General features: G+C 41.0%; 2 protein-coding genes across 2 annotated transcripts in view; one reads left to right on the forward strand and one right to left on the reverse strand.

The window, feature by feature from the left end:
• LOC137616583 (uncharacterized) overlaps positions 1–25,233 on the reverse strand; it is a 229,293-nt gene that overhangs the window by 143,636 nt on the left and 60,424 nt on the right. The window lies entirely within an intron of this gene.
• Positions 629–18,180, forward strand: LOC137616581 (CDGSH iron-sulfur domain-containing protein 3, mitochondrial-like). Its single transcript, XM_068346461.1, has 3 exons — positions 629–769; positions 6,623–6,802; positions 16,885–18,180. The coding sequence occupies exons 1-3, from the start codon at positions 728–730 to the stop codon at positions 17,059–17,061; spliced, it is 399 nt and encodes a 132-aa protein (XP_068202562.1). The 5' UTR covers positions 629–727; the 3' UTR covers positions 17,062–18,180.

Consider the following 25,233-nt stretch of genomic DNA (forward strand, 5'->3'; position numbering starts at 1 on the left):
CATGCTGCAAAATCCTAGCAGGGATCTGGTTATATGCATAAGTAGGGCATATTTGGAGATGCATATGGAAGAAGAATTCAAAGTCACTCACCAAACCAACTACAGCAGGTTGCCAAAACTGATGATAACAAAGTGTTATCCCAACTGATTTCAAGGATAAAGGTAAAGAATAAGAATTTCATTAATAATGTTGTTTATGGGACAGGTAACAAAAACAGGTTCAGCTTCTGGGGTTAGGCATATCCCTTGCAACGGCGCCTTGAAAGTTTATCTTCTTATACTGTTTTGTCTTTTCCTCCACATCAGGTTTAATACATCTTTTTTCTTTTATAAATTTGTTTCACTAAATAAAAATAATCCTACTATTATCTTTAGGTCTTCCTCGTATGGTTGTTGTAGCTCAATTACTTCATTCCTTTCTTTTCTATATTCCTGGCAAAACAACAAAAAATGTATCAAACCTTCCACCTCATTTTCACAAAAATCACAGTTTACATTCCCCACATTGTGTCTATTTACAATATTTAGTTTTAACGTATTAGTTCTTGCTCTAAAAAATATCACTGAAGCAAATGTATTGTCATAGAGTAACTCTTCTTTTACAGTAAAAAAGTACAAGCTAAGAAGGTTTGCACCTAGCAATTATTTGATAGAGTGGCCTCAAACTTATTTTGCGGAGTGAGTACTGAGCATTTCGGATTCCGGTCATAACACTTAAACCTGAACAATGTTAACTTCTAATATTGGAAAATTTAGGCAATTTTCTTCGGTGAGTAACTACTAAAGCCCAATTCAATCTACGGAAATCATTCTTAGGTAATTGGGTTGGCATCCCACCACCCTGTACTCTATATACTATACATTTAGATGGTTCAAGTCTGTGTTTATCATACAGCTGCCTTCATGAATTTAGATACACTAATAGATTTTAATGTAATTTTGTAGAGTACAGTATTAGTTATGACTAAAAATGACTCGTTATCTTGTGTTCAATGCATTTCTGACCTTGATTATTGGGGAAAACCACCCGTTCATGAGTTTTTGGACCCTCTTACATAAAGACAACTATGGGGGACACCCGTGGGAAACCGGAGTATTTTGGGTGAGGAAATGTCTGAAACGAGTGATTTACAGCAATAATAATGGTCAGAAATGCAAGATAACCAGTTGGAAAAATATATGGTTCATGTAAGTGGCTGAAAAAGGGCCAAAACGTGCTTATTTAGCAATTGATGAGTTTTGGAAAAAGGTTAGAACCTAACAAACCTACCTAACCTAACCCATTAGTTCCCAGGTCACAACCCCTAGCCTGGGGGTAAGCCCCTCAGACACCCCTTCCCAGGTCACAACCCTAGTTGGGGGCAACCGCTAGTCGGACCCCCCTTCCCAGGTCACAACCGCAAGTCGTAACCCCCCTTCTCAGGTCACTAGCTAAAAGTAAATCACAAATAAATCCTTACAGTATGATAAATAAATCACAAATTAATCCTTACATTATGAAAAAGTAAATCACAAATAATTCCTTACCTCATGATTGACACTTTGGTAAATTTACAGTTTCATCCATTATGGGGAAACTGGAATAAAAATATATTTGTTGCATCAGAAATAGTGTAGTTCCAACGAATTTAACGTTTATTTTCACCGCAAACCATCCGATTTGGAGATTTGCTAAGTTGTTCTAGAATGCAGAAAGACCCTACTTCATCCCAACAATTATGGGGGACACCAGGTGGGAACCGGGGTTTTGGGTGGGGGGGGCGTCAAATGATATTTGCAATAAATGAATACTTATCCTTCCACCACCCCTCCCCCTATACCCCTATCTAGCCCTACCGGGGGGGCGGGGGGCTCCGCCCCCCCTGCAACCCCCCCTTAAGGCCACAGTGATTTTCAGGGCACTACTGAACCTAATAAACCCACCTAACCTAGCCTAGGGGCTCTGTACCCCTACCTAGGGGCCCTGTACCCCTACCTAGGCCTACCGGGGGGGCTCGGCCCCCCTTGCGACCCCCCCTTAAGGCCACAGTGAATTTTGGGACACTACCGAACCTAATACAACCACCTAACCTAGGGCCCTGTACCCCTACCTAGGCCTACCCCTGCGAGGCCACCCCCCCTTACAGCCACTACCTAACACATCCATCAAACCAAATCCAAAGGGATGGTACTGCTGCATACATCGTTATACTATCACCATTATAATATACTCTATAAATTAATGAAGCTTACCTTAAATTGTTGGTTCATCAAGATGTGTTGCTGCTTTGAGGAAAACGTGAAGCCGTTGGGAAGGTTCCTTGACATGCAGGACAATTTTTATTTTGTAAAATTAAATTGTGTCTCTGGCACAAATGCACTAGTTTTTCAACAAATTCATTGTAAGTTACGAAACAGTCAGGACAAGAAAATGGAATTTCAACTTCTTGTGCAACATGAGATGACGCCCTTTCTATGGTCTCCATGTCTAAAAACGAACTGAAATGCCTGGGAAGATATTGTATTGTCGCGCTGTTGTATTGTCGCGCTGTGATTGGCCAAACATGTATGACGTCATAGTGGACAGGCGCTCTGATTGGCCAAACGTGTAAGACTTCATAGTGGACTAGTTTGTCAGCGGATTATAGTGGTTACAGGGCTCATTTAAGCAAATACAAGACACAGTCAACAATAACAACAGACTTAGAAACTATCTGGGAGGAAGACATGAGTAGCGTGAGTTTGATCGTCGATATATAAAGAACTAGGCATTTGCGACAGATAATATTTTACAGAAATACTACAAAAGACTTGCTTTACTCGGGAAATATATTATTATAATAGATTTCCCATAATGGATGAAACTAAATTTTCCGACACTTTTTTTTTTTTTTTTTTTTTGGCAATCTTTATAGAAGCTTTTCAGTAGATCTTCCCTAAAAATTAAATCAGAATCAGACCTTTGAGGGATTATTTCGCTGTTATTTTTTAATTTCACATGAGTAGCAATAGCTTTACAATAAACACAAAGCATTTTCACCATAATCAATTGCCGACGTAAACGCAATTAAACTAAATTTTGAAATAGATTGATGTACTTCACTCAAGTTCCATCCTGGAGACGTCTTCACATGATGGTAGTTAAGTTGAAACTGAAGGGGAAGGTGATAATAAAATGGCTGTTGTTGAACAATATCTGGGAACGTAGGAAGAAGTACTTGTAACCTGTTAATTGGTTTAAAAGAGCCACCTGACAAATGCGTCATTGTAAATGCACAGAAAGCTCTCCAAACCATGGGAAAAAACGTACGCAATAAGTCCACTTCAGTCTCTCAGATGTAAACAATGGACGTAGTGAAAAACATACTTCACACTTTAACAGACCGATACGCTAGTTATTATGCCCCAGCCCCTATTAAACATATAGAGAAAAATACCAAACTAGCTAGCATTCGTCCATTTCTTATGACTGATTTTATTGTAAAATTTCAAAAGTTATGACTGATTTTAATGTAAAATTTCAAAAGTGACTGATTTTAATGTAAAATTTCAAAAGTTTGACTAATTTTAATGTAAAATTTCAAAATTGATGACTGATTTTAATGTAACATTTCAAAATTGATGACTGATTTTTAGGTAAAATTTCAAAAGTTATGTCTGAAAACCCTCATTTTAAAAGGGACACAAACAACCTAACCTAAGGTTCCCCACTGAACCTAACCTAGGAGCCGTCAGGGTAACCACATTTTGAAAACTGAAATAAGAGATGCCTAAATCAGGGTTTGAATGATTTTTATATTACGGGTGGCTAAAGATTGAAATGGCATTGACGGCGGGGTCTGGGGCCTTCCCTTGAAAAACAAAAAATTAATTTGCTTAAAATATACTGACGATGATGATTCTTTGCTATAAACTCATCTGCAAAATTGATCAAGTCAAGGGTATCTTCAGTTCCAATTTTAGCTTTAAATTTCTAACGGCTTTTGTATTTACCAATTTCTTATAATTTATGGTTTACAAAAGATAACTGTCTAATGTTTTAATTGGTTACATAAAATTGAGGTATTGAGGTTTATGTACGATAGTGGCCACCTGTATGTATGATAATGGCCGGCTAAGAATATGGCACTGTGAGGGGGTCGCAGGGTGCCATCAACCCCCATTTAAGTTTTTAGGTAAAGACAAGGCTTGTAGGTTAGGTAAGGTGGGGAAGTTTAGGTTAGGGGTTGTTCTTGTGATGTTTTGCAGGAAAATAGACACAGTTTTTGTAGTACAGCGGCCATGTCTCACAAAGACTGGAGAAAGGGAAGAAAAAATTGGGAGGGGAAGAAAACTCCCTATTATTCTATCACTAATACAAACCCTTTCACTCTTCATTATGAAGTATACTTTTGGCGAAGCTAAGGGACTAGCCAGAAGACTTTTAGTGAAGTATAACTACCCCACTGAGTGATAGCAGGGAAGTGGGGGTAGGGTGTATTACCAGCTACTAAATCTAGCTTTTCGCGCCTTTCGCTGTTATCTAATACGCGCATAGAGTTGGGGGCTGACTGCACCTGAGAGAATTAAAACTCTGCTCGGTCTTGGCGGTGAAAGGTTACCACTCGGCCTTGAGCCTTGCCTTTAGATTAAGCACCGTTAACTTTTCCTCCTCAGTGAAACTGTCTTTCCTCATACTGAGTTATGAGCTCACATTTCCCCCAACTAGAAGTCAGACCACCTCCTTGGAATATAGTATGTGTATATTGAACCCTGAAAGGAGCACCATACGAGTCGCTGCGTTAGTCATCAGACCACGACTTGACGCTTAAGATGGTTTTTCTTTTAGTCCTGGCCTCTGCAAAGAGGGTCAGTGAGCTACATTGTCAGTTACGACATTGCCCATTCAAGGTGATGGTGGCAGGTGACACAACTTTGTCCCAGAGTTTGTTGCTATGACACAAAATCCAGCTGTAGTGGATCCCAGGTTCTGGCCTTTCCAGATTGAGTGTGTCCATTCTGTAACCGATGACCAAGATCATCTGTTACTATGCCTTGTCAGGGTGTGGATGAGTTACCTTCAGTGAACCACAGGAATTCCCACATGTCAACAGACTGTTTGTTAGTACGGACAGGGTCAAGAGGAGAGTCACTGAAAACCCAATCTCTTCCTGGATTCGTCAGGTTATTGATCGAGCCTTGAGTCCCGACTCTCCTCTAGAAGGTCGTAGACCTAGATCTCACAACGTCAGGGTCATTAGCACGGATGGGGCATTAAAAAAGAACTATTCTGTGGCGCAAGTATTACAGGCGGGTGTTTGGAAGCCTCAAACCACCTTGACTGCCCACTATTTTCAAGACGTAACCCATAGGAAACTGGTCCTCTGGTGGCTGCATAAAACGTGGTCTAAACACCTCAGCTCTTTAGTAGAACAAATAGCAGTCATGTGAGTACATGTTGAGTAAAGATGTAACCTGGTTGTAAGTGTAGAATGAATGTGCTAGTGACTGGCCTCTTCATTTTTCATTCTCTCCTCCCGTGGAGTTCCAGGATCCGAGGAACTTTGAAAGTTGACCTTTTCTGTCTGCAGGTGGGTACCATAGTCCTTTGTGTAACTTAATATATGTATATATATTTGTTATATCCCCTATCTCCGTGTGAGGTGGAGTTGGGCAATGTCTAGGCTAAGTGTGGCATACTACTCCAAGATTTCCCTTACCTGGTCAAGTCACAATGCTTAGTTCGTACACGGTCACTCAATTGCCCAAGCCGTGAGCGCTCTCACGTTCTGAGAGTTAGCGAGGTGTAAGGGTGTGTGTGTATTGAGCTCGTCTGAAGCACAGAATCACACCCCGGGTTAGAAATCAGCTAGTTGGTTGAGGATTTCCTCCCACCTAAGAGCGAGTCTCCACTGTAAAGAGTGAAATGGTTTGTATTAGGTGTTGGAACAAATGACAAATTTGGAAATGATTTTTATTTTTCTTAACTATACAAACCTTGAGCTCTTTTCACATACAGTACCTATTCTGTCATCCCCTAATCCCCCTACAAGTCTTCCTGCAATTAAAAAGTGGTGGCATTTCACTAGTGTGTGTTTGTGAGTGGGGTGGCTGGTCTATCCTCTGTTACCCCCCCCCCCCCCCCCCCACTGGTTAACGGTGGGTAGTTATACCTCACTAAAGTCTTTTGGCTACTTTCAGGATTTTTCAAAATAATATTCACTGTAAATAGCTCAAGGTTTGTACAGTTACTAAAAATGCAAATGCCAAATTTGTAATTTTTCCTAATACAAACCTGAGCTCTTTACACATACAGTACTTTACCCACCATCGCCTAACCCCGGAGAAAGTCCCATCTGCAATCAAAGTGAAGAAGGTAGGAGTGAAGGGGGCCGGTACTTCCCCCACTACCACCGGCAACAACTAGAATGGTTGTCAATGTTTCGTTAAAAGTTTTATAGCCATTTGTTAGCTTGCGCTAACATATATCTCCATAGTAAAGATCTTATGTTTGTATACTTAGGAAAAATACAAATTACTTCCAAAAGTTATATTTTATTCTATATCCTCTTAAGTTTGTCATTTTAGTATTAAGTATGATTAAAGTTTTCTGAATTTTTCTGTAATCTGCAATGTTTCTTATTTGTTGATTAAAATATTTCAGAGTGCATCGTTAATGGCCAAAGCTATCAAAACCCCTGGCATAGATCTTAATGAAAGAGAGTGGCAGCTTTCATTTCATCAAAAGGAGAAAGGCAAGATTTATGATAAAAAGCCCTTCAAGTTAAAAGTGAAAGAAGGACAAAGATATATGTGGTGTGCTTGTGGAAACAGCAGACATCAGGTAAGACAAAATGAAATATATATACAGTACTATATAGCATACAGTTTTTAAAATATACCCTTTCAATGAAAGAATACCTTGATGAAGTCATTGGGTATCAGCACAGCATATCATTTCTAAGCTGAAGCCTTGTGACGGGAAAGAGGGCTGTCAAGCTGGGGAATATTTTTTTTTTCAGTTTGACTCTAAATTTCTCTCATCCTGTTACTACTACTTATTTTTGCGTCATCCTCTTACATGTTTATCAACTGTCTCCAACCTTGCTGTCAAAACTCTCATACCCTTTTCACTGTCTCTGTATCTTGGATTGGAGTTTTTTCCCAAAATCAATTGTGGGGGCTGTGTTGGTCTTACTAATTACCTGATAATGTTTGGACTATAAGAGTGTCAGTATTACCATACTGGCATACGGAACTATTCTCATGCTGAGATTTGGCCCTCGGCTTCCAGGGGTTGGCCGATTTCATAGAGATAGGACTCTTGGCATTCTATCCGGTTTTCCTGAGCCATTACCAAACATAACAGTAGGAAAAGTAAAAATTGCATTAAAATGCATGAAATGAGGCATTGCAGGAGATGGCGGCATAACAATTGATTTAATAATAGATGGATGAAATTTCATAGAAGTAAAACTGGCTGAACTTTATAGAAAATGTCTGCAAGAATCTTTTACACCTACACCTTGGAAAAACTTTATCATTATACTCATTCACAAAAAGGGAGACACAAAAGACCTGAAAAATTATCACCTAATAAGTTTACTCTCCGAAATATATGAAATATATACCAAGATCATATTTTGCTTCGAGTAGAGACAGCAAGATTTTAATCAACCAGGAGAGTGGGCAGGCTTTGGAAGTGGGTATTTAACAGACCATATCCATGTAATTAACCAGTTTATAGAAAAATCAAGAAAGTATACTATGACAAACCACTATGTATAGCATTTATAGACTGAGAAAACTTTTGTTTTCAATATTAAACTTACCCGATAATCATGTAGCTGTCAACTCCGTTGCCCGACAGAATTCTATGGAGGGATACGCCAGCTATCACAATACCAGAAGGGGGTGTATTTACCAGCGCCACCTGTGGCCAGGTACTCAAGTACTTCTTGTTGACACCTCCTCAATTATTCCTCTGTCGTGCTTCCGGCAAGACGTTCTGGGATACGCTTATGTTCTTGGAGTATTTTCACGACTTTGGTGAAGTATTTCTCTTTGATTTCGGCTGTCGCTTTACTGGAAAACTTCTATATTAGCTTAGTTAGCTTTTGGAATTAATTTGATTAATTTTGGTGACGAGAGAGTATGAACTCTCGTTCACCTTTCAATGGCCGACCCTTCCCTTAGACGGAAGTGTTGGTGTCTAAGAGAGTATAGACTCTCTTTCTTAATTTTGCTAAAGTTATAGATTTATTTTATATCTCTCCGCCTCTTATAGGCCTCTTCGATTAACTTCCTTTTATTATAAACTCATTAAAATTAATTTTTATATTTGTTTATATTCGACCTTCCTAATAGTAGGCGGTCTTTTACCGAAGTTAATAAACTTTGAGCCCGTCATTTCGGTTTTACCTGTTAACATATTATGCTATTTCCGCCACAGAGTTTGAAAGATTTTCTTTGACAGTCTCGTACTGTTTTCAAAGCTGAACTAACGTTTTGTTTTGTCTCTGCAGTTGTTGACGTTCAGAACGTTCAACTTACACTCTATCGTTACGATAGAGAGAGAATGTTCACGGTTTCACGTTGCAGTAAGAGTAACCGTGTCTAGCGTTTTGTTCATTCTTTCTTTACTTAATGGTTTTGATCCTAATAAAGGAACTTTTCAGTTTTTTCCTTTAACAATAATATGTTTTAACGATATATATGATTGGGCTCTTCTCTCAGGTTCTAAGTCAAGAGAGAGAGAGAGAGAGAGAGAGAGATAGAGACGGAGGGAGAAAGAGGATAAACGTTTCATTCAAGCCTGCCAGGCGTACGAGTAACGTCATTATCGATTTTTGCTCTTCTCCCTAGTCTCTTTAGGGGAAGAAACTAAACGTTTCTAGAGTGATCTAGTGTTTAGTCTCTTTCCAACCACTGATTTATCTTTCATTAGATTTTTCTGTTACATTGTAATTCTGTTTTCGCAATTACTAACTTTGAGAAAGGATAGAATTGCGTATTTCAGGTACAAACCACTTAAGTTTCGAGTTCAGTGAAATAAGTGCAAACAGAAATCAAAGTGATAAGTGATTAGTGCGTGAGGGTACTTTTGTGCGCGCCAGTCGTCCTCCCAGTCCGGGACCTCTTGCAAGCTCCCAAGCCCAGGGGAGAAGCAATGTCGAAGGGCATAAGGGTTCAGCAGGCCTTGATCGGCGCACAGAAGTATTCTCGGTGGTTGTGGGCGTGTCTTACCGAGACCGTCACTCCCACCCGCAGACGATTGAGCCCTTATTTTGCTCGTCTGCAGAAGAGATTAGGGGAGAAAATAAAGGCAGAGTAACGCTGGTCTCAGGTCTCAAGACTTCTTAAACGTTAAGTCCAGACCTATGCCAGACGTACGAAGTTAAAGTTCACAACCCGAATGCAGTCGTTGGGTTAGCTCTGACTCTCCTAAGTCATCAGTTGATTACACTCCGACTTAGAGGAGTAAGGTTCTGCCACAACAGATCACTGCTGTTAAGGCTTTACCTCAGCAGAACTTAGTGTCTGCCGACCCCAAGTTAACTCTACTGCAGTCCATACAGTCACAACTTTCGGTCTTGATGCGTGAGTGTCGGGCTGAGAGTGTTGCACCGCCTGCACTCCCTCCACCTGTTCTCGCTGCACCTGTGCTCGCCCAGCCTGCACCTGCTCCGCCTGGTCGCAGCACCATCTGCCAGGCGTACGATGTTGTGAACTCTACTACAGTCCATGCAAGCACAGCTTTCGGACTTGATGCGTGAGTGTCGTGCTGAGAGTGTTGCACCTCCTGCACCTGTGGTGCACCAACCTCCTGCACCCGTTCAGCCTGTGCTGCACCCGCCTGCACCGGTGGTGCACCAACCTCCTGCACCCGTTCAGCCTGTGCTGCACCCGCCTGCACCGGTGGTGCACCAACCTCCTGCACCCGTTCAGCCTATGCTGCACCCGCCTGCACCGGTGGTGCACCAACCTCCTGCACCCGTTCAGCCTGTGCTGCACCCGCCTGCACTCGCTGCACCCAGTCGCAGCTCCATCTGCCAGGCGTACGATGTTGAACCACTTTCGGAGTTTGCTGTTCACAGTGTTGTTCAGCCTCAGCCTTCTTTAAGGCAACCCTTGCTTTGGGATCAGGAGAGTTACACTCTTCCTCCTCCTCCCCTTGCTGCTCCTCCAGTGGTGCAACTCTCGGTTGGGGTACAACAACCTCTCCCCTCCGTGAGTCTGTCTGCTCAACCAGCGCTGCACCGAGTTCAACCCTCATCTAGGCAAGCTCATCTACACCATGCACTTGCGCCTCAGGAGCCTCAGCTTGCTAGAACTTTACCTTGTTCTGCGCAGCCTCAACCTTCTCATGCTCCACTCATCTCTCAGGAACAGGAACGGACTACTCCGCCTCCGTCCTCCGCTCAGCTGGTACAATCCTTGGGTGCAACTCTTGCTAGGAGTCAACCTCCTTCACCCTTGCACCTGCCTTCTGCTCCGTCTGTTGTTCAGCCTATGCAGTCTGAACCTCAGGTTTTCCCTCAAGTTGAGGAAACCTCTGTTGTTGTTCCAGCTCGTTCTGACTCTGCTGTTCAGCATACCATGGTTTAAACCCCATGCAAGCATGCATTAAGCACTCTAGCACTGGTCATGGAATTCCTGAGAAATGTTAAACGCCATGCACACGCTCTGCTTTCCTTTCAGCAGGCTCTGCTTACAGCAGGCTCTACTTCCTACATGCTCAGCATTCAGCATGCTCTGCATTCAGCATGCTCTGCATACAACATGCTCTGCATACAGCATGCTCTGCATTCAGCATGCTCTGCATACAGCATACTCTGCATACATCATGCTCTGCATACCTTACCGCATGCTTCTCAACACATCTTGGGTTGTTGCCAACTCACTAGACTGTCAAGCAGTTTCATAACGTTGCCTTCTAGTCTGCTGCTTTGCACCAGTGAACCCTCACTCAGAGAACTTAGCTTTTCTAGGATAAGGTCCCTGTAGATGAGAAAGTTCTTTTCTCCCTCCTTCTGATATTCCCTTGAGGACTCTGTCATTTGGAGGGAGCCTTTAGCTGCATAACCTCTTATGGACTTTTATTTAAGCATAACATGCTTACAGGGAAGGTAATGGTTACACTTCAGCCGCTAATCCCGTCTGTTACCACACCTGCTCCCATAGACCTTGAGCTGTGTTGCATGACATGCAGTCCAAGCTTAGTCCTTGTTAGAGGATTTTTTGTTTACGGAGTCAATGTGTCACGGGGAAGACGTTCAACAACCAACAGAAGGGACTTGTTGTGACGCAGTGGGCAACCTCAGCAACCCGTTAAGGAGTTGTCTGTACGACCCAGACAGTCTAGACAGATTCGGGTTGTCACTGTACTTCCTCGCTTGCCCATGATTGACAGTTTACAGACTGTGCAGCAGTATCATGATCTTGTGTCCGGCTCCGTCAGACGACTGGCTTTTAAGAGCTCCCTCAAGTCGTCGCTGTCTGGAGATTTTCAAATGGACTATGGATCTGACCAAGGAACTGGGCCTCCTGGTCAATTTTGAGGAGTCTCAGCTCGTTCCATCCCAGACCATTGTCTCCTTGGGTATGGATCTTCAGAGTCGAGCTTTTCGGACTTGTCCGTCGGCCCCAAGGATCTTCCAAGCCCTAGAATGCATCCAGAGCATGCTGAGAAGGAACTGATGCTTAGTCAGGCAGTGGATGAGTCTAACAGGGACACTTTCATCGCTGGCCCTGTTCATCGAGTTAGGGAGACTCCACCTCCGCCCCCTTCAGTATCATCTAGCTGCTCACTGGATAAAGGACATGACGCTAGAGACGGGCTCAGTTCCTGTTTCCGAAGAGATGAGGTCTACTCTAACGTGGTGGAAGAACAGCATTCTTCTCAAGGAAGGTCTACCATTGGCTGTTCAGTCCTCCGACCACCGTCTCTTCTCGGACGCATCGGACACGGGCTGGGGTGCGACACTGGACGGACAGGAATGCTCGGGAACATGGAATCAGGAGCAAAGGACACTTCACATCTATTGCAAGGAGTTGTTGGCAGTTCATTTGGCCTTGATAAACTTCAAGTCCCTCCAGCTTAACAAGGTGGTGGAGGTGAACTCCGACTACACCACAGCCTTGGCTTACATCTCCAAGCAGGGAGGGACTCATTCGAGGAAGCTGTTCGAGATCGCAAGGGACCTCCTCATTTGGTCAAAAGATCGAAAGCTCATGCTGGTAACGAGGCTCATTCAGGGCGATATGAATGTCATGGCAGATCGCCTCAGCCGGAAGGGTCAGGTCTTCCCCACAGAGTGGACCCTTCACAAGAATGTTTGCAGCAGACTTTGGGCCCTGTGGGATCAGCCAACCATAGATCTATTCGCTACCTCGATGACCAAGAGGCTCCTCTTGTATTGTTCTCCGATTCCAGACCCAGCAGCAGTTCGCGTGGATGCCTTTCTGCTGGATTGGTCCCATCTCAACCTGTATGCATTCCCGCCGTTCAAGATTGTCAACAGGGTACTTCAGAAGTTCGCCTCTCACAAAGGGACACGGCTGACGTTGGTTGCTCCCCTCTGGCCCGCGAGAGAATGTTTCACTGAGGTACTGCTATGGCTGGTCGACGTTCCCAGGACTCTTCCTCCTAGAGTGGACCTTCTGCGTCAACCTCACGTAAAGAAGGTACTCCCAACCTCCACGCTCTTCGTCTGACTGCCTTCAGACTATCGAAAGACTCTCAAGAGCTAGAGGCTTTTCGAAGGAGGCAGCCAGAGCGATTGCCAGAGCAAGGACGACATCCACTCTCAGAGTCTATCAGTCTTTATGGGAAGTCTTCCGAAGCTGGTGCAAGGCCAATGCAGTTTTCCTCAACCAGTACCAATGTAACCCAGATTGCTGACTTCCTGTTACATCTAAGGAACGTAAGCTCCCTATCAGCTCCTACGATCAAGGGTTACAGAAGTTTGTTGGCAGCGGTTTTCCGCCACAGAGGCTTGGATCTTTCCTCCAACAAAGATCTACAGGACCTCCTTAGGTCTTTTGAGACCTCAAAGGAACGTCGGTTGTCCACTCCAGGCTGGAATCTAGACGTGGTCCTAAGGTTCCTAATGTCATCAGGATTTGAACCGCTCCAATTAGCCTCTTTTAAGGACCTCACATTAAAAAACTCTTTTCCTCGTGTGCTTAGCAACAGGTAAAAGAGTAAGTGAGATCCACGCCTTCAGCAGGAACATAGGTTTCACATCTGAAACGGCTACATGTTCCTTACAGCTCGGTTTTTTGGCTAAAAACGAGCTTCCTTCCCGTCCTTGGCCTAAGTCGTTCGAGATCCCAAGCCTGTCCAACATGGTGGGGAACGAACTGGAGAGAGTACTTTGCCCAGTTAGAGCTCTTAAGTACTATCTAAAGGTCAAAACCATTACGAGGACAATCAGAAGCCTTATGGTGTGCTATCAAGAAGCCTTCTCTACCAATGTCTAAGAACTCAGTTTCTTACTACATCAGGCTTCTGATTAGAGAAGCAAATTCTCATCTGAAGGAAGAAGACCTTGCTTTGCTGAAGGTAAGGACACATGAAGTGAGAGCTGTGGCTACTTCAGTGGCCTTCAAACAGAACCGTTCTCTGCAGAGTGTTATGGATGCAACCTATTGGAGAAACAAGTCAGTGTTCGCATCATTCTATCTCAAAGATGTCCAGTCTCTTTACGAGTACTGCTACACCCTGGGTCTATTCGTAGCAACGAATGCAGTAGTAGGCGAGGGCTCAGCCACTACATTCCCATAATCCCATAACTTTTTAACCTTTCTCTTGAATACTTTTTATGGGTTGTACGGTCGGCTAAGAAGCCTTCCACATCCTTGTTGATTTGGCGGGTGGTCAATTCTTTCTTGAGAAGCGCCAAGGTTAAAGGTTGTGATGAGGTCCTTTAGTATGGGTTGCAGCCCTGTATACTTTAGCACCTTTGAGTTGATTCAGCCTCCCAAGAGGAACGCTGCGCTCAGTAAGGAAGACGATCTTATTAAAGGCAGAGTAACGGTTCAAGTCGACTTCCTTACCAGGTACTTATTATTTCATTGTTATTGTGGATAACTGATTATATGAAATATGGGATACTTAGCTATCCTTTAATCTTGTACACTGGTTTTCACCCACCCCCCTGGGTGTGAATCAGCTACATGATTATCGGGTAAGTTTAATATTGAAAAATGTTATTTTTATTAATAAAATAAATTTTTGAATATACTTACCCGATAATCATGATTTAATCGACCCTCCCTTCCTCCCCATAGAGAACCAGTGGACCGAGGAATAATTGAGGAGGTGTCAACAAGAAGTACTTGAGTACCTGGCCACAGGTGGCGCTGGTAAATACACCCCCTTCTGGTATTGTGATAGCTGGCGTATCCCTCCATAGAATTCTGTCGGGCAACGGAGTTGACAGCTACATGATTATCGGGTAAGTATATTCAAAAATTTATTTTATTAATAAAAATAACATATTCCGTCAAAACCTCAGTTGTAATGAAATGTCAGGATCCTTGACTAATTCTACATCCCAGTATTATTATTATTATTATTAGATGCTAAGCTACAACCCTAATTGGAAAAGCAAGTTGTTATAAGCCCAGGGGCCCCATTATTATTATTATTATTATTACTATCCAAGCTACAACCCTAATTGGAAAAGCAAGATGCTATAAGCCCAGGGGCTCCAACAGGGAAAAATAGCCCAGTGAGGAAAGGAAATAAGGAAATAAATAACTGAAGAGAACAAATTAACAATAAATCATTCTAAAAAAAGTAATGTCAAAAGAGATATATCATATATAAACTATTAACAACGTCAACAACAAATATGTCATATATAAACTATAAAAAGACTCATGTCTGCCTGGTCAACAAAAAAGCATTTGCTCCAACTTTGAACTTTTGAAGTTCTACTGATTCAACAACCCGATTAGGAAGATCATTCCACAACTTGGTAACAGCTGGAATAAAACTTCTAGAGTACTGCGTAGTATTGAGTCTTATGATGGAGAAGGCCTGGCTATTAGAATTAACTGCCTGCCTAGTATTACGAACAGGATAGAATTGTCCAGGGAGATCTGAATGTAAAGGATGGTCAGAGTTATGAAAAATCTTATGCAACATGCATAATGAACTAATTGATCGACGGTGCCAGAGATTAATATCTAGATCAGGAATAAGAAATTTAATAGACCGTAAGTTTCTGTCCAACAAATTAAGATGAGAATCAGCAGCTGAAGACCAGACAGGAGAACAATACTCAAAACAAGGTAGAATAAAAGAATTAAAACATTTCTTCAGAATAGATTGATCACCGAATATCTTAAAAGACTTTCTCAATAAGCCAATTTTTTGTGCAATTGAAGAAGACACAGACCTTATATGTTTCTCAAAAGTAAATTTGCTGTCAAGAATCACGCCTAAAATTTTGAAAGAGTCATACAAATTTAAAGAAACATTATCAATACTGAGATCCGGATGTTGAGGAGCCACCGTCCTTGACCTACTTACAATCATACTTTGAGTTTTGTTAGGATTCAACTTCATACCCCATAATTTGCACCATGCACTAATTTTAGCTAAATCTCTATTAAGGGATTCACCAACCCCAGATCTACATTCAGGGGATGGAATTGATGCAAAGAGTAGCATCATCTGCATATGCAACAAGCTTATTTTCTAGGCCAAACCACATGTCATGTGTATATAGTATGAAAAGTAATGGGCCAAGAACACTACCCTGTGGAACACCAGATATCACATTCCTATACTCACTATGGTGCCCATCAACAACAACTCTTTGAGATCTACTACTTAAAAAATCAATAATAATGCTAAGAAACGACCCACCCACTCCCAACTGTTTCAGTTTGAAAACAAGGGCCTCATGATTAACACGGTCAAAGGCAGCACTAAAATCAAGGCCAATCATACGAACTTCCCGACCACAATCAAGGGATTTCTGTACTGCATTGGAGATTGTAAGAAGGGCATCACATGCTCCAAGGCCTTTCCGAAAACCAAATTGCAAACTAGGGAATAGATGATTACCTTCAGCAAACCTATTAAGACGTTTTGCCAGAAGACGTTCAAAAACTTTAGATAATATGGGAGTTATGGAAATTGGGCGGTAATCAGTGGGACTTGAGCTACCACAAACACATTTACATAGAGGAGTAACATTACCAATTCTCCAACAAGTGCTAAAAGCTCCTCTTCTTGCTAACTTGCGTAAAATAACAGGGAAAATAGCCCAGTGAGGAAAGGAAACACGGAAAAATAAAATATTTTAAGAACAGTAACAACTTTGAATTAAATATTTCCTATATAGACTATAAAAACTTTAACAAAACAAGAAGAAGAGAAATTAGATATAATAGTGAGCCCGAGTGTACCCTCAAGCAAGAGAGCTCTACCCCAAGACGGTGGAAGACCATGGTACAGAGGCTATGGCAGTACACGAGTTTTGAGCAACCCAGAATAAGTTTCTTGCTGAAGGTTGAGTCTCCTATGTAAAGGACTGGGGTTTGTATCTGTGTAAGAATAAATGACAAATTTGGAAATTATTTGTATTTTTCCTAACTACACAAATGAGTCCTTTATTTATACTATCTCACCATCACTAACCCCCTAGAAAGTACCAGCTGCTATTAAAGGGGTTTGTCAGTAAGCCAGCGAGGGGGCAGTGCTTCCCCACTATTGTACTGGCCGGTTGTTGACATCTTATAATTTTTAACTGCCGTATTCTAGCTTCTCTGTTATTATTATCTTATGTAAATGACTCAGGTTTGTATAGTTAGGAAAAATACAAATTACTTCTAAATTTGTCATATTGACCATTGAATATAAAATATTTCAGTCAATGTATTTTAAATTATATAATTTCATTGCAGCCAATGTGTGATGGAACCCATTTGAACACTCAACTAAAAATCAAGCAGATTCCAATAGTCTTCAAAGCACCAAAGACTATGGATGTGTGGTTTTGTAATTGTAAACAAACGAAAAATCCACCTTTTTGTGATGGTAGCCATAAAGAACAAAACGTGCAAACAGCAATTAGAGACTGATTTTGAATTACTGTAGCTCAACCTTCATGATTGTTTATGAACCACAGCTCCATAACTACATTCTTTTGCAAGCTATGTCTTCAATGTCTATATTGATGGTTGTTAGTATAAAAGCAAGTTGACTAAAAAAATGTTTCTATATTGCAAATCCAGAACAAGAAAATCTATTGCCTACATGTGACTTAAGTTGAATTAAAACTGTCTTCGTCATGAAGATTCTGTGAAGGTACTGAAAGTGGAAGGAGTTTTGTTCTTAGAATTTGAAGACTTTTGCTGTCATGTTTAGAAAGGATGCCATCAGTCTTTCGTATGTTATCCATGTTTACTGATCTAAATCAAAGATATATTATTTTAAATGCTCCTTTGTTTCTTAACTCTTTACTCTCATTTTGGAATCTTGTTGATTAGGTTACATAACAAATAACCATACCAGTTTAACGGGTGTTTATCTATCTCTATGATGATAGCTGTTTGATAAAAAAGGTCTTTGGATGGTTGCATTTAGTTTTGTGCCTGTGCTCTCTAATACCCTAGTTTTTATTAAAAAGTATACTATTAAAAATCACATGTCCATAAGTGTCTTTGCTATACCAATTTTTATTTAATAAACTATTTTTTGAAAATTTTAAACTAGAATATTACTGATATGGTTCATATGATAGTTGTGCTGCTTGAAAAATACTTAGAATGTTCTTTTATAACTTATGAATCTGTAGCATTTTTGACCCGTTTAACAAATGATGCTAGTTTACTAGTTTAACATATGTTTTCTATATACCGGTAATTGAAATGTACTGTAATTGCTTTGTATGGCAGTACCCTGTATTCCTTAAAGAGAGTTGGATTAAAGCTTAAAAATATATTGGAAGTAAATAAAATGTACATGGCACAGTACTAAAAGGCAAATATGCATTAGAATGACTTGCATAGTTAAAGTGTTCATCACCGAATTCATTTGTTATACTTATCGGTTAAATGATTTACCATGAAATTTTAATAATTTAGTTAGCATTTGTTATTTTGGATCAGTGAACAGAGTTGATAATTACTGGAGTTGTTTGTGATTATGTTTAGGAAAATATGTAAATATTAATTTTGTAAATAATAACTGTAAAAAGTTAGAAAGTACTTTAGTTCTTATTTTCTAGAAACAAACCTCTTTTGAAATACTGTACTTATTTGGTGTTTGGAATTGTGTGATACCTAAGGGCTTAATGTTTAAGCTTGAACAGGGTATCCAATACAACAGGATATACCAAAGGAATATTGTCTTCCATGCTCTAGGGTCACCTATCTTCAACATGGAATATCTGTGATGAAGCTTTATGAGGGAGTGGAAAGAGGGATCTCGAACTGGGGAATAATTATTTCCTTAGTATGACTGAAATTTTCTCTTAAAAATGAGTTTTATTTTTTATTATTACTTCAAGCTTCTTCATTTGTTCCTCTATGTAATACAAACCTACGAAGCTGGAAACTGCCGTTAAGGGCGCGACTCACGACCTTTGCTTGGGATTAATTTAGATTACTGCATTTTTGGTTTGGAGAATGACTTAATTTGTTTCCAATAGTATTTATAATAAAAACGATTTTATTGCTAAAACTTCCCATATGTTCATGTAAGTGCATCCGGTTTCTTATGTAACCATTTCCTGACCAAATTGCATATTTATTAACTTTTTCTTTAAGAGTTTGAGGAATTCCCACTCCCCGCTTGCTAAGTGGAAACTACCACTCCCCTCTCCTGCGAACGACACCCAAAGGAAAGCTTCTCCCCAGAAGAAGAGTATAGTGAGGCTTCCGTCTTTGTGATTTCGCGGTTCATAGATCTGTACAGTATAATATTTTGATGAAGTTTCGCTTACTAGACATTTTTAAACTGCTCACACTTCTTTGCACTTGGACTTCGCGCCATTACCTTCGCTGTGCAATGCATTAATGAAATACAAACAGGTACACATGACAACTTTATAGGTAACACATTTAAACTATTCAGTTTGCATAGAAATTTTAGTAATGAAGATAAATGAAAGAGGTTCAGACATACACTATGTATAATATTTCATATGAAATATAAAATGAGTGATAAGAAATATAAATTTGCACAACCGATATAAGAAAAAGTTCTCTCTCTCACAAAACTGAATATTTAAACTAATTCACTCTACCCAAGAGGCAATGGAGTCTCTGCGGATGGACTAAAGTCTTTGGGACATCCAAAATCCTTGTATTACTCTCTTGCTGGCTATGTAAAAAGGTAAAGATTTTGAAATTGGAATGTTGTTATTCAATTATCGTATGTTTGAATAATATTCTATTTCTGTATAAGAATTATTTCAAATGAACAAAAATGAGGAAATTAGATTAAGAAATTCTATAGAATTTACAATTTTCAGTAACATTTTTTTTAACAAAAGATATTTCTTTTTAAATAAGGCTGCTTTTTAGAGTTATCGCATAGTGATATGAAATTTGGTCAATTATACTAAATTGTAATTTGATTTTTTTTTTTAGTAAGAAGCACCACAGTCAAACAGATTGGTCAGTTTCTTGTGACACCTGCAGGCTCATAGGAGTTTCCTCTAGGCAGGACTCGCCCTCAAAGGGTTAACTACTGTACTGTAATTGTTCAGTGGCTAATTTCCAGATAGTAAAGTAGAAGAGATGCTAGCTGTGGTAAGCAATTCCTCCAGAACACTCCAAAATCAAACCATTGTTCTCTAGTCTTGGTGTTGCCAGAGATCATGTACCATGGTTTTCTACTGTCTTGGATTAGAGTTGTCTTGCTTGAAGATATTATGATTATTATTACTTGCTAAGCTACAATCCTAGTTGGAAAAGCAGGATGCTATAAGCCCAGTGGCTCCAACAGGGAAAATAGCCCAGCGAGGAAAGGAAACAAGGAAAATTAGAATACATTTTAAGAAGAGTAACAACATTGAAATAAATATCTTCTAAATAAACTATAAAAACTTTAACAAAACAAGAGGAAGGCAAATAAGATAGAATAGTGTACCCTCAAGCAAGAAAACTCTAATCTAAGTAGAAGGCCATGGTACAGACGCTATGGCACTACCCAAGACTAGAGAACAAATGTTTGATTTTGGAGTGTCCTCCTAGAGGAGCTGCTTACCATAGCTCAAGAGTCTCTTTTACCCTTACCAAGAGGAAAGTAGTCACAGAACAATGACAGTGCAGTAGTTAACCCCTTGAGAGAAGAATTGTTTGGTAATCTCAGTGTTGTCAGGTGTATGAAGACATAGGAGAATATGTAAAGAATAAGCCTGTCTATTCTGTGTATGTGTAGGCAAAGAGAAAATGAATTGTAACTAGAGAGAAGAATCCAGTGCAGTACTGTCTGACCAGTCAAAGGACCCCATAACTCTCTAACGGTAGTATCTCAACGGGTGGCTGGTGCCCTGGCCAACCTACTACTCGGGTACACTGTTCTATCTTTACTCTTCCTTTTGTATTTTTTTTTAAATGGCAATTGTTCCTACATGAATACAAACCCTCATCCTTTAGTAGGGGAAAGACATGGCAATAGCTGGTAACAGCCAATGAAGAATTATTGAGGTTCTGGCAACCGTTACCCAATATCACTGGTGGTCTGGGTCTGATAGTACTCTGAACCTCCATTGTGATTCTGGCCATTTTCTTGAACAGATATGTTCCCGACACACTCCAGCTGGCCTGCGATTTTATGCAGTTTTTCCTAATATTCTCTTTTTCTCATTACAGTATGAGTATGAGGAAACTTAGTAAAATGCAGGCATATCTAGGACTGCCGGATTGTCATTGTAGAACCTTCATGAGAAAGGTTGAGGTTGATCCTCATTCTTTGCGTCAGCCCTGGAGAGGGCACTACTGCACTAAGTAATGCAAGCAGGAGTGGTTTCCCTCCCAGTGGGCAAGATTTCAGTGTGGAAAGAAGAAGAAAGCCAAGTATAATCGTTCTTCCTCAGTTTCGTCAGTGAGATAATGACTTCTGAAACTCGCTGTTCAGGCTCTTCTTCAGTTAACACAATGGTGGATAAAGTGAGAGACCAGTGACTTTAGTTCTCAAGGGCAATCGTTTAAGGAGGTAGACTCCTGCTTTCCCTAGAGAAACAGGGAGGCCTGCACTTGAAAGTGATCTCTAATCTCCAGTTTTGGATATCCCGACTGTTGAGCTTGTTCCAGCTGAAGCTCTCCACATGTCGGATGAGAAGTGCCTTGTTGCGCCATCAAACCGCTCTGTTGTGCCATCGCCCTCTTTGCTGCCCATAAACATTGACTCCTATGACAAGGACTTTGTCTCCCAGTTCTCTGTTGATAGCCCTATTTTGGCTAAACCAATGAAGAGCGCTGCTGTATCCTTCCGGGCTTCGGTCCGGGGAAATCTTATCGCAAATCTTCCAGAGGTGTGTAAAGTGGAAGAGCGCCATGTACTAAGCGTGAACCTCAGAGGAACGTTGGTTTGACTGTGAGTGCAAAGCTTACTGGTTCATGAGACTGGATAGAGTGCAACCCTCAACCACAAGATTGCAACCTTCACCCACATGCGCAAGAGCGAGATCCTTAGTAGCGTGTACCATTCAATTATGATCAACTTCCACCGCAAGAGCAGGCACCTCCTCAAAGAATAGTCTGCGCTAAGAAGAGGAAGCAGAGGATATGCCTCTTGAAGTGCTTTTTGAGAGGAAAACTAAGAAGCAAACAGTGCCATCTGATGAATGACTAGTCCTTTTCCTTCCTTTCCTTAGAGTTGTGATTGACAACAAGAAGGATTGTCAACTCAAAAGTTCATCAGAGTTGCTTGTTGTTCCCATAAAGGACTACTGTATATGGATATGTCATGCCCTAAAGTGGTAAAATGCCCTTTTGGAGTTACAAATTGCAGCCACCCTCTGAGGATCCTAGATGGAAGCTTCTGAGGTATACAGGGGTATAAAGGCTTTTTCCAATAGAAGTCGTATCGGAGAGGTTCAAATTCAATCCAAGAGACATCTTCACAGAAATCGACCAAAGAACCATCCCCATAATCTTGTCAGGACCATGAGTCCCAGGATGAGATGAACCCTCATCCCACTAAACGTCTTGTGACCCCTTACCTCTGTCCCTTTTCCAGGGAGAAGGAAGATCTTGATTCCAAGAGAAAGAACAAATGGGCACCTTCTATGAGTGACTCCACAGGCTCTTGTGATACGGTATATCTGTTGAAGAGAGCATGACTTGCCTTCCCTGAGCCTGTTGAGATTTCCTATGTTGCTGATTCACCGTGTCCTGCTGATGTGAGACCATCAAAGTCTTCCTCTAACGAGCCTCTTGAGGGTCTTAGGACTCGTTATGAAAATCAAGAACCTGGGTGACACTCCGAAAGCTTCCTACTCAGGAAGAAAGACACCAATAGACTTGCTTTTCTGGATGACACACACCTTGAAGCACTACTTTGAGTTGCCATAGTTTCGTCAGACCCAGAAGACTAACCAGAAACTGGAGGCACTGGTTTCTGCAACAGAAGACTCGTTGCAATTGGCTTGTTGCTCAAAATTAATTCTTCCTGTCTTCTATAAACAGGAAGTTTTAAATAACGGAGGGACCTCATCCTCCCCCACTTCTGTTAGACACTGGTGGCGACCCTAACCACAGGTATGTTGGTGAAATGACTCACGTAACATCCATCACTTTTTTTGGCCTCAGAAGTCATGAACATTGAGCCAACAGCAATATCAGTTCTACAGGCTTTATTTATTTATTTTTTTTAATTTTTTTTTTTCATTGGGCCACAGGTCTGGTGCACTGTTGTATTTTGTGATATCCCAGAATCTGGCGGATTCTAAGAGTGAGTATTTATTGTGTGTACAGTTTGTAAAATAACCTGTTTCTGTTACGATAATGGAGGAAGTTGAAGGGGGTGATTTTGGCCACATTTTGAGTGTGAAATCCAGCATACATAAACGATTCGAGGAACTCATCTTTTTGGGTGCGAACGCAATGGATTTCTTGGTACACCAGGCTGACTACCGATGGATCGACTCGGTATTAAAGCATAGGGATGCAGTGTTCAACGAATTTGTCAAGCATATGATCTCTAAAGAATCAATGTCTTTAAGAAACACCTTACTGACATAAAGTGCTTCTCTCTTTCCCATGGACGAAGTAGATGCAGTAGCAGAAAAGTGGGAAAAGGCAAGACAAGCCTCCTTTTTCAGGAGGGCTGCAACTTTTAAACCACCACAGCCACATGTGCTGCCTAAATGCAAGAACTTGCCCCATAGGCAGCTACCTATGAGAGAGAGGAACAAAAATTTCAATTATTAGTTCAAGAGATTGACTGATCAGAACCAGCCTTTTCGCCGGAGGCATCGAGCCAAACAAGGGCATGCCCAGTGATGACCTCATTAGGGGTGGTGATCCCCCATGCCACCATCTGTAGGGGGTTGCCTGTCGAATCAGTGGACAATGGGGAAATTCCACGGGTCACAACTGTGGATGGTTGAGGTTTTTCGCGTCGGATACTGCCTCTCGTTCACCAACTCTCCCTGCTCTCACTCGAGTACCAACGAACCAGTCATTGTATTCGAGAGGATCCATCAAAGACCCACTTCTTTGGGAGGAGACCTAGCAGATGTTAGACTAGCAAGCGGTCAAGGAGGTCAACGACTCTTCTCCAGGATTTTACAGCAACCTGTTTCTAGTGCAGAAATTGTCAGGAGGCTAGAGACTAGTCATCGGCCTGCCTTATCTGAACGACTTGGTTCTGGAAGCAAAGTTAAAAATGGAGACCCCCTTACAGGCCTACACTGTCGTACAAGCAACTTTCTTCTGTCCATAGATCTGAAAGATGTATACTTCCAAATAAGGAAAGGCCTTTGGTTTGTCCTGAGAACAAAGAAGTTTCTATTTTGACTTCTCTGCTTCAGACTTTCCACAGCACCTCAAGTCAGAGGGATTGGTACTACGTTAGCCCTCAGAAAGAACCATTCAATTGCTCACGTACTGGAGCTGATATCTGGAAAAGACAGATCACCTTCACGGCACACTATCTTTGGGATTATGCATATAGGAACCTGGATACATTTTCCATAGGAACTGTGACACTGCCCAGCAAGTGGTGTAGCAAGCCCCACTTCTTTCAGGACATAGAAGTATCTTTTCTAAAGGTTGTGATGTGGGCGGGCTTAATAAAAGGGTCATGGATGCTTGGTGGGTTATCAAGAGGTTTCCTTCTCCCTATCTGTTTCTTTATCTTCCTCTCTGGTATTTATTTTCAAAACCATCGTTACTGTCCTCATTTCAGATGAAGTGGCTATCCTTGAGGATATTTAGCCTTGCATGGTGTGTTTTATGAATTGCTTTATATACATTTGTGTACATATTGATGTTGATATTAATATTGTATAGTTTTTTTTTAAATATGATGAGATCTTTTATTGATTTTAATTCTTATTCTGTCTAGAGATATTAAGCAAAATCCAAGACCAATGTGTCGTAGACATCCCTATTCACCAGTGTTGTCTAATGTATTGCAATATTTGTGGACTACATGGCAATATGACAGATCATGCAGTTGCTTACAGACAGTATGGTATTCTTTTATCCTTAGAAACTTTCGTTTTTCATATGAGGGACTCATCTGAGCTCCTTATTTCAAGTTTTAAGAAACCAACAATTTTAAAACAGGATAACATAACTAAGGCAAGGGGAATGGCTGTGTTTATTATGTGTGTACCCTACTTATCATAAGTCCTACTATTAATGTGGATGTCATGAGATTTAGGTCGTAAAAGGTTATGACAAGCATAACTGATTTTAGTTGTGTTTGATCTATTGGAATCCAGACGTGGATGATTCTATTTTCAATTGTCTTTTTACCATTATGGCCAAGATATAAGATGATAGAAAGAGCTCTTTTGAGATCATTGGTGATTTCAATGCTCACCACGGGGAGTGTTTAAATTTTGTTACTACAGAACACATGGTTTGAGCTTTGGACTTGCCTCTGAATCATGCTGTGAGCAAATCATAAGTGAAGCTATTCACAGGTCTGGCAACTGCTTGGACCTAATTTATATACAGATTCCCCTGGTGTTATAATAAGTAAGGTTGATTCTTCCTACTGCATAGGGTGATGCTTGAATACTTTAGAGTTTCAATGGTGGGGTCCTGTATAGATGGTGTGGTTCTTCA

The sequence above is a fragment of the Palaemon carinicauda genome, chromosome 22 (assembly GCF_036898095.1).
Source record: "Palaemon carinicauda isolate YSFRI2023 chromosome 22, ASM3689809v2, whole genome shotgun sequence".
In the NCBI taxonomy this organism is placed as follows: Eukaryota; Metazoa; Arthropoda; class Malacostraca; order Decapoda; family Palaemonidae; genus Palaemon; species Palaemon carinicauda.